Raw genomic sequence first — 14,977 nt, forward strand, 5'->3', positions numbered from 1 at the left:
ACATTAGTCACCAGTTTGCATTAGTCACATTAGTCACCAGTATTTTTAGTCAGAAATGTCAGCTCGATTACAGGTAAGGCATCTCAAATAACGATATTTACATGTACTGTATCTAGCTCTGTGTAAAGAAATCATGGCAGCTCAACTGCCGGCATGGCAACTCATAGAATGACATTTACTTGTACTGTACACAAACTGGATGAGTATTATTGAGAGAGAGAGAGAGAGAGAGCTCCACCCTGCTACCACACAGCGGGTAAACACAACTATTTCCTGTGACTGGAAACCAAATGTTTACCTGGCCCACCACTCTACCATGGACTTAAACAGCCTTTATGACCAGGTCCACCTATACAAGGCAGCATTGCCCACCTTCGCTTGGACCCTAAAGGACCCCCCCCCCCTCACCTACACATAGAGGACCTACATTCAGACCACAACACCACCAGCCACATCCACACCCCCACCCCAACCAATCAACACCTCCCAAAGTCAACCATGCCCACACCCATTTTAGGCCCCCTCAGATCAGACCTATGCCCCAGACTCAATAGCCTTAGTTTCTCAAATGACTGCCTCGCCTGGTTCACCAACTACTTCGCAGACAGAGTTCAGTGTGTCAAATCGGAGGGCCTGTTGAATGGACCCCTGGCAGTCTCCATGGGATACCACAGGGTTCAATTCTCGGGCCGACTCTTTTCTCTGTAAACATCAACGATGTCGCTCTTGCTGCGGGTGATTCCCTGATCCACCTCTACGCAGACGACGCCATTCTGTATACATCTGGCCCTTCTTTGGACACTGTGTTAACTAACCTCCAAACGAGCTTCAATGCCATACAACACTCCTTCCGTGGCCTCCAACTGCTCTTAAACACTAGCAAAACCAAATGTATGCTTTTCAACCGTTCGCTGCCCTCACCTGCCTGCCCAACTAGACTCACTACTCTGGTACGGTTATGACCTAGAATACGTGGACAACTACAAATACCTAGGTGTCTGGCTAGACTGTAAACTCTCCTTCCAGACTCATATAAAACATCTCCAATCCAAAATCAAATCTAGAATCAGTTTTCTATTTCACAACAAAGCCTCCTTCACTCACGCTGCCAAACTTACCCTAGTAAAACTGACTATCTTACCAATCCTACCGACTTTGGCGATGTCATTTACAAAATAGCCTCCAACACTCTACTCAGCAAACTGGATGCAGTCTATCACAGTGCCATCTGTTTTGTCACCAAAGCCCCATATACCACCCACCACTGCGACCTGTATGCTCTAGTCGGATGGCCCTCGCTACCTATTCGTTGCCAAACCCACTCGCTCCAGGTCATCTATAAGTCTATGCTAGGTAAAGCTCCGCCTTATCGCAGCTCACTGGTCACGATAACAAGACCCACCCATAGCACACGCTCCAGCAGGTATATCTCACTGGTCAACCCCAAAGCCATCACCTCCTTTGGCCGCCTTTCCTTACAGTTCTCTGCTGCCAGTGACCGGAACGAATTGCAAAAATCGCTGAAGCTGGAGACTTACATTTCCCTCACTAACTTTAAACATCAACTATCTGAGCAGCTAACTGATCGCTGCAGCTGTACATAGTCCATCTGTAAATAGCCCACCCAATCTACCTACAGTACCTCATCACCATATTGTTTTTTATTTGATTTGCTGCTCTTTTGCACACCAGTATCACTACTTACACACAATCATCTGCTCATCTATCACTCCAGTGTTAATCTGCTAAATTGTAATTACTTTGCTACTATGGCCTATTTATTGCCTTACCTCCTCTCGCCATTTACACACACTGTATATACACATTCTATTGTGTTATTGACTGTACGCTTGCTTATTCCATGTGTAACTCTGTGTTGTTGTTTCTGTCACACTGCTTTGCTTTATCTTGGCCAGGTCGCAGTTGTAAATGAGAACTTGTTCTCAACTAGCTTACCTGGTTAAATAAAGTTGAAAAAATTAAACAAAAGATGCTAAGATGCTAGCAGGCTCTGCTCGACCAACTCCACACGACCAACAACATTGTACATTTTATGGAACACAAAGCCTTCACTATCTCATCCTGGAATATCCAAGGCCTGAGGTCATCTGCCATTGGCCTAAAGAGCATGAACCTGGATTTAATCAAAGAAATTGTAAATACAGACATTGTCATCCTACAAGAAACATGGTATAAAGGAGATGGACCCACTGGTTTCCCTCTAGGTTACAGAGAGCTGATAGTCCCCTCCACCAAACTACCAGGTTTGAAACAGGGAAGGGACTCAGGGGGTATGCTAATTTGGTATAGAGCAGACCTAACTCACCCCATGAAATTAATCAAAACAGGAACATTCAAAAGGAAATGATCTTAACAAAGGAAAATGTCCTCCTATGTGCTACCTATATCCCCCTGCTAGAATCACCATACTTTAATGAAGACAGCTTCTCCATCCTGGAGGGGGAAATCAATCATTTCCAGGCCCAGGGACATGTACTAATCTGTGGCGACCTAAATGCCAGAACCGTACAAGAACCTGACACCCTCAGCACACAGTGGGACAAACACCTGCCTGGAGGTGACAGCATTCCCTCCCTCATATGCCCCCCCTAGGCACAACTATGACAACATAACCAACAAAAACGGGTCACAACTCCTGCAGCTCTGTCACACGCTGGGTATGTACAGTCATGGCCAAAAGTTTTGAGAATGACACAAATATTAACTTCCACAATGTTTGCTGCTTCAGTGTCTTTAGATATTTTTGTCAGATGTTACTATAGAATACTGAAGTATAATTACAAGCATTTCATAAGTGTCAAAGGCTTTTATTGACAATTACATGAAGTTGATGCAAAGAGTCAATATTTGCAGTGTTGACCCTTCTTTTTCAAGACCTCTGTCTGCAATCCGCCCTGGCATGCTGTCAATTAACTTCTGGGCCACATCCTGACTGACAGCCCATTCTTGCATAATCCATGCTTAGAGTTTGTCAGAATTTTCCACCCGCCTCTTGAGGATTGACCACAAGTTCTCAATGGGATTAAGGTCTGGGGAGTTTCCTGGCCATGGACCCAAAATATCAATGTTTTGTTCCCCGAGCCACTTAGTTATCACTTTTGCCTTATGGCAAGGTGCTCCATCATTCTGGAAAAGGCATTGTTCGTCACCAAACTGTTCCTGGATGGTTGGGGGAAGTTGCTCTCAGAGGATGTTGTGAGTAAAATTGTGAGTAAGCCCACTCCCTTGGCTGAGAAGCAACCCCACACATGAATGGTCACAGGATGCTTTACTGTTGGCATGACACAGGACTGTTGGTAGCGCTCACCTTGTCTTCTCCGGACAAGCTTTTTTCCAGATGCCCCAAACAATCGGAAAGGCACTCACTGTATTGGTGTTGCTCCTAACCCGCAGCTGAATCAACTTTAGGAGACGGTCCTGGAACTTGCTGGACTTTCTTGGGCGCCCTGAAGCCTTCTTCACAACAATTGAACTGCTCTCCTTGAAGTTCTTGATGAATCCAAAAATGGTTGATTTAGGTGCAATCTTACTGGCAGCAATATCCTTGCCTTTGAAGCCCTTTTTGTGCAAAGCAATGATGACAGAGTGATCTCCAGCCTTGTCCTTGTCAATACTCACACCTGTGTTAATTAACGAGAGAATCACTGACATGATGTCATCTGGTCCTTTTGTGGCAAGGCCGAAATGCAGTGGAAACATTTTTGGGGATTCGGTTCATTTGCATGGCAAAGAGGGACTGCAATTAATTGCAATTCATCTGATCACTCTTCATAACATTGTAGAGTATATGCAAATTGCCATCATACAAACTGAGGCAGCAGACTTTGTGAAAATTAATATTTGTGTCATTCTCAAAACTTTTGGCCACAACTGTACATAGTCAATGGTAGGCTTTGAGGGGACTCCTTTTTTATCTGTTATTTTACCAGTTAAGTTGACTGAGAACGCATTCTCATTTGCAGCAACGACCTGGGGAATAGTTACAGGATTAATGAGCCAATTGTAAATTGGGGATTATTAGGTGACTGTGATGGTTTGAGTGCCAGATTGGGAATTTAGCCAGGACACCGGGGTTAACACCCCTACTCTTACGATACGTGCCACGGGATATTTAATGACCTCAGAGAGTCAGGACACCCGTTTAACATCCCATCCAAAAGGGATATTTTTTAGACCAGAGGAAAGAGTGCCTCCTACTGGCCCTTCAACACCACTTCCAGCAGCATCTGGTCTCCCATCCAGGAACTGACCAGGACCAACCCTGCTTAGCTTCAGAAGCAAGCCAGCAGTGGTATGCAGGGTGGTATGCTGCTGGCGAGGTACACAATTGTACCTATGATAGGTACACCTATAGCTCATCTCTTGGCAGTAGTACTGTAGACTACTTTATCACTGACCTCAACCCAGAGTCTCCCAGAGCATTCACAGTCAGCCCACTGACACCCCTATCAGAACACAGCAAAATCACAGTCTACTTGAACAGAGCAATATTCAATTACAAGGCATCAAAGCCAAAGGAACTGAGTAATATTAAGAAATGGTATAGATGGAAGGAATGTAGTGTAGAAACCTACCAAAAAACAATTAGGCAACAACAAATTCAATCTCTTTTAGACAACTTCCTGGACAAAACGTTCCACTGTAATAGTGAAGGTGTAAACTTGGCAGTAGAAAATCTTAACAGTGTATTTGACCTCCCAGCTTCCCTATCAAATATAAATATTTCAAACAGAAAACTGAAGAAAATGAACAACAATGACAAATGGGTTGATGAAGAATGCAAATACCTAAGAAAGAAATCGAGAAACCTGTCCAACCAAAAACATAGAGACCCAGAAAACCTGAGTCAACACCTTCACTATGGTTCATCACTAAAACAATACAGAAATACACTATGGAAAACGAAGGAACAGCATGTCAGAAATCAGCTCAATGTAACTGAAGAATTCATATATTCTAACCACTTCTGGGAAAATTGGAAAACACTAAACAAACAACAACACAAAGAAGGATCTATCCAAAATGGAGATGTATGGGTAAACCACTTCTCTAATCTTTTTGGCTCTATAACAAAGAACAAACAGCAAAAACATATACATGATCGAATACAAATCTTAGAATCAACTATTAAAAACTACCAGAACCCACTGGACTATACATACCTTGACCTAAACATCAGCGCTAAAATTTAAGGTAAGCTTTGACTATGTACAGACTCAGTGAGCATTGCCTTGCTATTGAGAAAGGCCGCCGCAGGCAGACCTGGCCTCAAGAGAAGACAGGCTATATGCACACTGCCCACAAAACAGGTGGAAACTGAGCTGCACTTCCTAACCGCCATCACAGCAGCAAGATTTCTGAACTCTTGTTGTGTTCCAAAGGTTAACACGTATCAGCTGTTGAGTACGCTGTCAAGTAAAAATACATAACACTAGTCACCATGGCAGACCAATTTGCTCCAATTATCTTTGCAAAATGCTGAGGGATTGAAAGCTATTCAACTCAAATTGTAGCTACCTCTTCATTTGAAGTCTTGAAATCCATGTGCTATGGCACAGTGAGGGAATCTGCCCTGGAAAAAGAAAGAAGAAAGGAAATTGAATTTGCTTCCTGAACAAAATACCTAGCAGTTAGTCAGGGACATGGTTCTTCTCATTTGTAGTAATAACACAGATTGACCAAGCTCTTCGTGATGGTGTATCCCTTTCCACTTAATATAAACACAAAACCCACCGGCATGGTCTGCCTATTTTCATTAATGTCATGTCGTCCTTAAAGGAATGAACAATTTGAATCCAGAGTAATAGATTTGCATTGCAATTTCACTTCTTTCTAGCAGACTCCTGTGCAGAACCCCATGGATTAATCATGGAGGAAACCAAAGACCATTAAATGTCTATGAATAATTCATAAGCTGAAGGTGAGAACCTAAGTATCTACAGATGTAAGATCTTAATTTGATTACCCTGTTGCAGGAGAACTGTCCATCAATGCAAGAAATGCTATGTATTTGAGGTTTAAAAAGTCTTCTGAAGTTTGTAATTTGACATTTCAGACTTGATTTCCCCTTAGGAACAATGTATCAACTGCCAAAAAAATGGCCATTCATTATAATCCACATAATAATTCACATTTCCTGCTGCTGCATGATTATGTTCCTGCTGTAGAAAACTGGCTCAAATTAAGATCTTAATCTGTACCCTGATTAATGTTTGAATATGGAATCCATTGCTCCTGACTGACTGTGTTACCATATCTGTTACTGTGTTACAGCAGGGCTAATAATTAAAACAGTGAGACACGCGACAACCAAAGCTGATGGACACATGTCTCTGCAGTAACCCAGTAGTACTGCAGTATTAAAACATGCTACAGCTGAAGCTGTTGAAGACAAGTCACAGATGAAGGCATAGCACAGTTCTGTTCTTTAGTTGTAAAAGAGGTGGTTTGAGACGGAGCCATAAATAAATGGCTCTGGTTTGGGATGAGGATAAATATAAACATGTGCTTCCCTTATCCTCAACTTTGTAATAAACAAACTGCTGTCCTTGAAAATGAATGAATTATACTAAAACAACATTGTGCTAGTGATTTTAGTATATATTCAAGTCTCACCTCAGTAGAAAGGCCTCCGGCTCTTTGTCTGTAGAGGTCTAGCCATCAATCAGGCAGGTGAGCACTGATTCTACCTGTGGCAGAGGAGCTTCCCTGGGCATGGCTGTGGGGGGACTCAGGCTCTCACCTGGAGCTGGTGATGGAGCCTAGCCTATGGTGGGCTTGGTTTTGGACCACTCTGGGCACTGACCGGCCTGGTGTATGGGCTGTTGTTATGGCCAGGTTGTTGTGGCCAAGGTGCTGTCCCAATCCTTATGGTGGTTAGGGAGTGTGTCTGATGGCAGACTCAGGAGCAGTTCCACTCAGATCCAGACTCAAAGGACCACAAGAGCTGAGATTAGAAAAATACATAACATTTGAGTCAGTCTGTGAGGTAGTGGGAAACTAGACCATGAGGCTATAAAGGGCTTATCCCCCAAAAGTATATCACAGTAATAACCCATATGGTTTGTGTTCTTTAATGGAAGCCTCTCAAACATAATCCAGGTAGAAGCAGGAATTCCCCAGGGTATCCGTTTAGGCGCCTCAATATTTACTAACGACATGCCACTGGCTTTGAGTAAGGCCAGTGTGTCTATCTATGACTCAACACTATACACATCAGCTACTACAGCAACTGAAATGACTGAAACACTTAACAAAGAGTCGCAGTTAGTTTCGGAATAGGTAGCAAAAAAGTAAAAGCATTTTATTTGAGACAAATCATTCACTAAACGCTAAACCTCAACTACATCTTGTAATGAATAATGTGGGAATTGAGCAAGTTGAGGTGACTAAACTGCTTGGAATAACCCTGGATTGTAAAATATCATGGTCAAAACATATTGATACAACAGTAGCTAAAATGGGGAGAAGTCTGTCCATAATAAAGTGCTACTCTACCTTCTTAACAGCACTATCAACAAGGCAGGTACTACAGGCCCTGGTTTTGTTGCACCTAGACTACTGTTCAGTCGTGTGGTCAGGTGCCACAAAGAGGAACTTGGGGAAATTGCAGTTGCCTCAGAACAGGGCAGCATGGCTGGCCCTTAAAAGTACATGGAGAGCTAACATTAATGACATGCTTGTCAATCTCTCATGGCTCAAAGTGGAAGAGAGATTGACGTCCTCATTACTTGTTTTTGTAAGAGGTGTTGAAAGGACACCCATGCAAACCCCACAAGACATGCCACCAGAGGTCTCTTCATAGTCGCCAAGTCTAACAGACTATGGGAGGCGCACAGTACTACATACCTGTAGATCCATAACTACATGGAACGCTGTTCCACATCAGGTAACTGATGCAAGCAGTAGAATCAGATTTTAAAAGCAGGTAAAAATACACCTTACGGAAGAGCGGTGATTGTGAAGTAACACAAACATAGGCACAGACACATGCATACAAACACATGATAACATATACTATACTATACTATACTATATACTACTATATACACACGTACACATGGATTTTGCGTTGTAGGTATGTGGTAGTGGAGTATGGGCCTGAGGGAACACACTTAGTGTGTTGTGAGTTCTGTAATGAATGTATTGTAATGTTTTTAATTGTATAACTGGATTCATTTTGCCGGACCCCAGGAAGAGTAGCTGCTGACTTGGCAACAGCTAATGGGGATCCAGAATAAATACAAATACAGATGATATTTCATATTTAGAGAAACCCCCCAATCATGGCTCAAAAACACTTCACAACACTTCACAGCACAAAAATACTGATGACGACAAATTCTCGGTGTGATCTAATGGTTTGTATTCCAGACCAATTTATGGGTAAGGGGTAAGAAATCTAAGTGACAATTTGTTTGACAAGCGCAGAGGTTGAATTTCAGAAAACAGTTTGCTACAAAGCGGTGAGAAGTCTCAACTGCTGCAGGTTGTAGGCACCTGTGGGTCTGATATAAATAACTTGCAGCAACTAGATGGCAATTTTACATGAAGTAAAATTGTGGGACTTGCTTTGCCTGTTTAACATTATTTTTGTAGTAGTTGAAGTACATTTAAAAAAAACTTAAAACAGTTAAATATATCCAAAGTTAAATGTAATTAAATAATGGGTCAGATTACTTTGATATACTACTATATGAACCGTATTACTTTGGATTGTGGGGCAGTTAGATCACACATTTCATCATAAATAACGACACTCGGACTACTACACTGTTATACACTCTCCTACTGGAATACCACAGTATATGCATTGTCAAAGTTTTAAATAAATAAAATAGCTTTTCACAACATATTTGGACGACAGCGGGATGTTCATGAAGTCCTCTCTGGGCTTGAGGGGGATCCGTGGAAAGAAGGACCCACTGATTGGAAAGGTGGAACTCCTTCCCTCGGAGCACCTCTGCCCCAAGGAGGGACACAGAAGTTAACTGAGCATAGCATACAGTGCAGACCCCTTGAGTTTTTCCACATTTTGTTACGTTACAGCCTTATTCTAAAATGGAATAAATGTTTTTTTCCCCTCATCAATCTACACACAATACCCCGTTTAGTTTTTCCATGTTTCAGTTTGTCCCTACTTTTTCAGGTTTTTCACCCTTTACACCATTTACACGTATACGGGTTGAAAATGGCAGATTTAGACACCGTTAAAAGCCTAAATTGGAACGCAGTGGCTGTACAATAACATGCTATATGACTTCAGACCTTAGGCTCTGCGCTTCACAGCGCTAAACTATATGGATTGTAACTTACAGTCGTTCTGAACTTGAGAAGTTGGCCCCATCCCTCCCATTAATTGGGAAACTTTTGCACATTTTTGTTGACCGAGTGAGGGAAATGCTGTAAATGAAAAGGACTCTATGTATTTTTATAGATGAGACGTTGAAGATTATTGAAAATACAACTTTGATGTCATACAAGCAAGCCAAACACCTGTGAGTCCAAATGTGCACTTCACATTTCCATATCGTAAAGCTCACGTCATATACAGTGTCAGTGTTTATGATGACTATCTTTGGCGTCATACCCTAGGTTATTCTGAACAGAATGAGCATGTGAAGTGTGACTGTGAAGTGTCAACTGTGAAGAAAATTCACGGCAGCACATGCACCTGAATGTACTCATGACTTCTTTCTATGCGCACCAAAATGATGATCTGTTTCCCTGAATTGCCTTGTATTTTATAACTTAGCTAGTCATGTTGACAATAGAGCTAGCAACATGCATGCCCCTCCCAACTGAGGATCTGTGTTTTTCATCCATCTATTTCCTGTGTTTGAGGTGTGCAAAATCCAATTGTCACTTAAATCTCGCTGGATTGATTGCTTTCATTTTACTCCTGCGACTCTTTCATACTCTTTCTTGTTACTGTCGTTTTTTTCTGTTCATGTTTTGACCACAGAAATGTTTGTAAATACCTGTCAAACACACCTCGGCAATGGCTGAAAAGGGCTCAATGGGATACTGTATATTGTCTTTTCGTTAAAGCTATAAGAACGTTAACGCTTCGTCTGGGATTCAACCAATGTTCCCTCGAATTTATTTAGACACAGCAAATTTCAGGTCTTGTTTAGCAGAAACTTGAACATTGTCACGACTTCCGCCGAAGTCGGTCCCTCTCCTTGTTCGGGCGGCGTTCGGCTGTCGACGTCAACGGCCTTCTAGCCATCGCCGATCCACTTTTCATTTTCCATTTGTTTTGTCTTTGTCTTACACACCTGATTTCAATTCCCCAATTACCTGTTCATTATTTAACCCTCTGTTCCCCCATGTTTGTTTGTTTGAGTGATTGTTTCTATGGAGCAAATCCCGTAACATTTTCACATGGAAATAGCTTTTGATTTTTAATGATATAGTCTACAGTAGCCTACATATGTGGTGTTGTAGATTTATTTGATCAAATTAATAAGTTAGCTGTCTACCTTTGATAAGCAGCAAGCTAGCTATAGCTAGCTGGTGGCTTGCTAGCTAGTTAGCTCCCATGCCAAAGTGTTTCTAAACTAATATCTGACTAACTCGGAAATATGAAGCTATTTCAGAATGAAAGTTAACTGGCTAGCGTATCATGCTTTGTGACATTATGTTAGCTAGCTATGCACTAGTTCTTTCGTGAGCTGGCTACTCATTCTAAATAGTACAATCTAATCTTTCAAAAACAGTGGCAGAATGTGCAGCAGTGGTCATTTGGTTAGTGACATGAAAAGTAAAATAGGTGGTAAAGTAAAGCAAATGAGATGTCTCCGACAGAGAGGGTTGCCTCACTTCCAGTCCTTAGGAAACTTTGCAATGTACACTACCGTTCAAAATTTTGGCGTCACCTAGAAATGTCCTTGTTTTTGAAAGAAAATCACATTTTTTGTCCATTAAAATAACATCAAATTGATCAGAAGTACAGTGGAGACATTGTTAATGTTGTAAATGACTATTGTAGCTGGAAACGGCAGATTTTTTATGGAAGATCTACATATCTGCCTAGAATGCCAGCATCCCGGAGTCGACTCTTCACTGTCGATGTTGAGACTGGTGTTTTGCGGGTACTATTTAATGAAGCTGGCAGTTGAGGACTTGTGAGGTGTCTGTTTCTCAAACTAGACACTCTAGTGTACTTGTCCTCTTGCTCAGTTGTGCACCGGGGCCGCCCACTCCTTTTTCTATTCTGGTTAGGACAGTTTGCGCTGTTCTGTGAAGGGAGTGGTACACAGCGTTGTACGAGATCTTCAGTTTTTTGGAAATTTCTCGGCATGGAATAGTTTTAATTTCTCAGAACAAGAATAGACTGACGAGTTTCAGAAGAAAGTTCTTTGTTTCTGGCCATTTTGAGCCTGTAATCGAACCCACAAATGCTGATGCTCCAGATACGCAACTAGTCTAAAGAAGGCCAGTTTCATTGCTTCTTTCAGAACAGCAGTTTTCAGCTGTGCTAACATAATTGCAAAAGGGTTTTCTAATGATCAATTATTATCCTTTTAAAATTATAAACTTAGATTAGCTAACACAACATGCCATTGGAACACAGGAGTGATGGTTGCTGATAATGGACCTCTGTAAGCCTATGTAGATATTCCATAAAATAACAGACATTTCCAGCTACAATAGTCATTTAAAACATTAAGAATGTCTAAACTGTATTTCGGATCAATTTGATGTTATTTTAATGGACAAAAAATGTGCTTTTCTTTCAAAAACAAGGACATTTCTAAGTGACCCCAAACTTTTGAACGGTAGTGTATATATTCTTATTCCATTCATTTATTTCGATTTGTTTGTATTAGGTAGTTATTGTGGAATTGTTAGATTACATGTTAGATATTGCTGCACTGTCGCACTGTCGCTACACTCGCAATAACATCTGCTAACATCTGCTATTCAGCCAATCAGGGGTCGCTGTTGGTTGTGTTCTAAACAAAACAACTACAAGTGTGCTTGCTCTAGTTCCTCAATGGCACAGCTAGAAGAGCTCAAAAAGGCACCTTGTAGTTGAAGACTCTTTTTTGAGTCATAAAAGTGCATTTACTTAGGAACTGTGCAGACTTTGGAGACAACAGTTAGTCCTCTCACTCTTTTTTTGTCTTACGTTGCAACTACAGCATATTTTCCAGGAATATTCTTATCATGTCACTGAATGTATCCAGAGTATATTCAGATTTTGTTATCAACAAATGCAGCGAAAAGTACAATTAAACGTAAAATGCACAGAAAATACATAGTGTAATGTTTGGATTCAGTCTTGTGTCACAGTGAAGTGTTGTGTCCTCACTTTGGTCTAATCAATTTCCAATCATCTACAAACTGTTCCCTTTCAATTGCTACCATGGTTATGCATATGTTTTTAACATTTCTTCTGTAAGAAACATTTTCATTTAGCACTAAAACATACAGGCCACTACAATTGTAAATGGTTAAACCACATCAGGAGACCACTCTTGAGGTCTGTGAAAAATAGAAGACATGTGGATTTATGGTATAGTTACCCTTTAATGCAAGTGTGCACCAGCAAGAGACCATTGTTTGGTTAGCAATGTGTCTGTAGCGCTCATGTGGTTGCAGAGTTCGCAAAACAAATGGCCACTGGATTGATGCAAATAATCATATCATTCTGCCAGGTTGGCATAGCTTACATTTTTTTGGGGGAAAGCCTTTGAATCTTTACCAGAAGGTCACCATTAGCATAATCACTAACAGCTACACAAAGTGTAGACATACGCACCAACTACACTCACACACACAGGGGCATTCCTGTGCTGTTTCAAGAAAAATGAAGGAAAATAGATATAACTGTCTTATGATTAACATGGGCAAACTAATTTAGTTGATTTCCTTTCCTTTTTGGCATATTTCTGAATTCGGTTGAACATTTTCACACGTACCAACACACCCGGTGTGATCATTCTACAGTGGTCCCTGTAGTGTACGATCAAACCAGTGTGATTAGAACACGTATTTAGGACATCCAGTTTCGATTGACACAACAATCAGCATTTGAGCTGGCCACACTGTTTTATCAGAAACATGTTGCACAAACACAGTCCTTACAAAGTTATGTCCAGAATGTGAGCAGTTTATTTTTGGATGCAATGTTCAGACATTCACAAAAGTAGCGACAGTATAACACAATCATCCAATCCAGAAAAATGTAGGCTACATTTGTCCTAGCGCTAACTGAGGAAAGATCGACAAAACACAAGCGGTCATATTTTTATAACTGACAGAAACGACAATATTACTATTTATAATTAATCACATCAGGGGGTAAGCTCATCATTGATCGAAATAATTGAGTAAAACACTTTCTAGAAATCAAAAAATGTAATCTAACGATGGGTAGTTTGTGCGCACCGCCATGCTTGTTTTTTTCTCTCGCATCAGCCAAAGACAATAAGAGGAGATTAGAAGAGTTTGGTCTGTTTATAGAATGCGTGTTGAAGGGGGGGGGGGGTCGTATACGATCATCCACTTCCCTTCATTCACTTCCGAAAGTTTCCCCGAAAGATGAGTGAACCATTCATTCACCTCATTATAACATCTTTGGTCTGGCAGATTACGTGACACCCAGAATGCATTGTATAATGTCAACAAACATGGCGTCACACATAGCTGGCAAATAGCTTAACTCATTATAATCAGTACAACCTTCAAAAAAGTATTTTACAAACATCATAGGTATCCATTACAATATATGATATAATCGTTATTATATTATATTATTATATTATATTATTATTATATTATTATATTATATAATTATATTATATAATTATTTGTCACCAGTTATTGAAAATATGAAAAAAAATGTAAATACATTATGCTCCATACATACATGCATACGTATACAGTTGAAGTCGGAAGTTTACATACACCTTAGCCAAATACATTTAAACTAAGTTTTTCACAAATCCTAACATTTATTCCTAGTAAAAATTCCCATTCTTAAGTCAGTTAGGACCACCACTTTATTTTAAGAATGTGAAATGGCAGAATAATAGTAGAGAGAATTATTTATTTCAGCTTTTAGTTCTTTCATCACATTCCCAGTGGGTCAGAAGTTTACATACACTCAATTAGTATTTGGTAGCATTGCCTTTAAATTGTTTAACTTGGGTCAAACATTTTGGGTATCCTTCCACAAGCTTCCCACAATAAGTTGGGTGAATTTTGGCCCATTCCTCCTGACAGAGCTGGTGTAACCGAGTCAGGTTTGTAGGCCTTCTTGCTCACACATGCTTTTCAGTTCTGCCCACAAATTTTCTATGGGATTGAGGTCAGGGCTTTTTGATGGCCACTCCAATACCTTGACTTTGTTGTCCTTAAGCCATTTTGCCACAACTTTGGAAGTATGCTTGGGGTCATTGTCCATTTGGAAGACCCATTTGCGACCAAGCTTTAACTTCATGACTGATGTCTTGAGATGTTGCTTCAATATATCCATATTATTTTCCTCTCTGATGATGCCATCTATTTTGTGAAGTGCACCAGTCCCTCCTGCATCAAAGCACCCCCCAACATAATGCTGCCAACCCCGTGCTTCACGGTTGGGATGTTGTTCTTCGGCTTCCAAGCCCCCCCCCCCTTTTCCCTCCAAACATAATGATGGTCATTATGGCCAAACAGTTCTATTTTTGTTTAATCAGACCAGAGGACATTTCTCCAAGACGATCTTTGTACGATCTTTGTCCCCATGTGCAGTTGCAAACCGTAGTCTGGCTTTTTTATGGCGGTTTTGGAACAGTGGCTTCTTACTTGTTGAGCGGCCTTTCAGGTTATATCAATATAGGACTCTTTTTACTATGGATATAGATACTTTTGTACATGTTTCCTCCAGCATCTTCACAAGGTCCTTTGTTGTTGTTCTGGAATTGATTTGCACTTTTCACACCAAAGTACGTTCATCTCTAGG

General features: G+C 40.8%; 1 protein-coding gene across 1 annotated transcript in view; it reads right to left on the bottom strand.

Annotated features, from left to right (window-relative positions):
- Positions 1 to 14,977, bottom strand: part of LOC112226808 (gamma-1-syntrophin) — a 58,427-nt gene that overhangs the window by 25,996 nt on the left and 17,454 nt on the right. The window contains exons 2-3 of the mRNA XM_024391378.2: positions 6,637 to 6,967; positions 5,539 to 5,593 (exon numbers count right to left, since the gene is read on the bottom strand). Of these exons, the coding sequence (XP_024247146.1) occupies positions 5,539 to 5,565 (27 nt within the window). The 5' untranslated portion in view covers positions 5,566 to 5,593; positions 6,637 to 6,967. The remainder of the gene's footprint in view (positions 1 to 5,538; positions 5,594 to 6,636; positions 6,968 to 14,977) is intronic.

The sequence above is a fragment of the Oncorhynchus tshawytscha genome, linkage group LG28, assembly GCF_018296145.1.
Source record: "Oncorhynchus tshawytscha isolate Ot180627B linkage group LG28, Otsh_v2.0, whole genome shotgun sequence".
Lineage (NCBI taxonomy): Eukaryota > Metazoa > Chordata > Actinopteri > Salmoniformes > Salmonidae > Oncorhynchus > Oncorhynchus tshawytscha.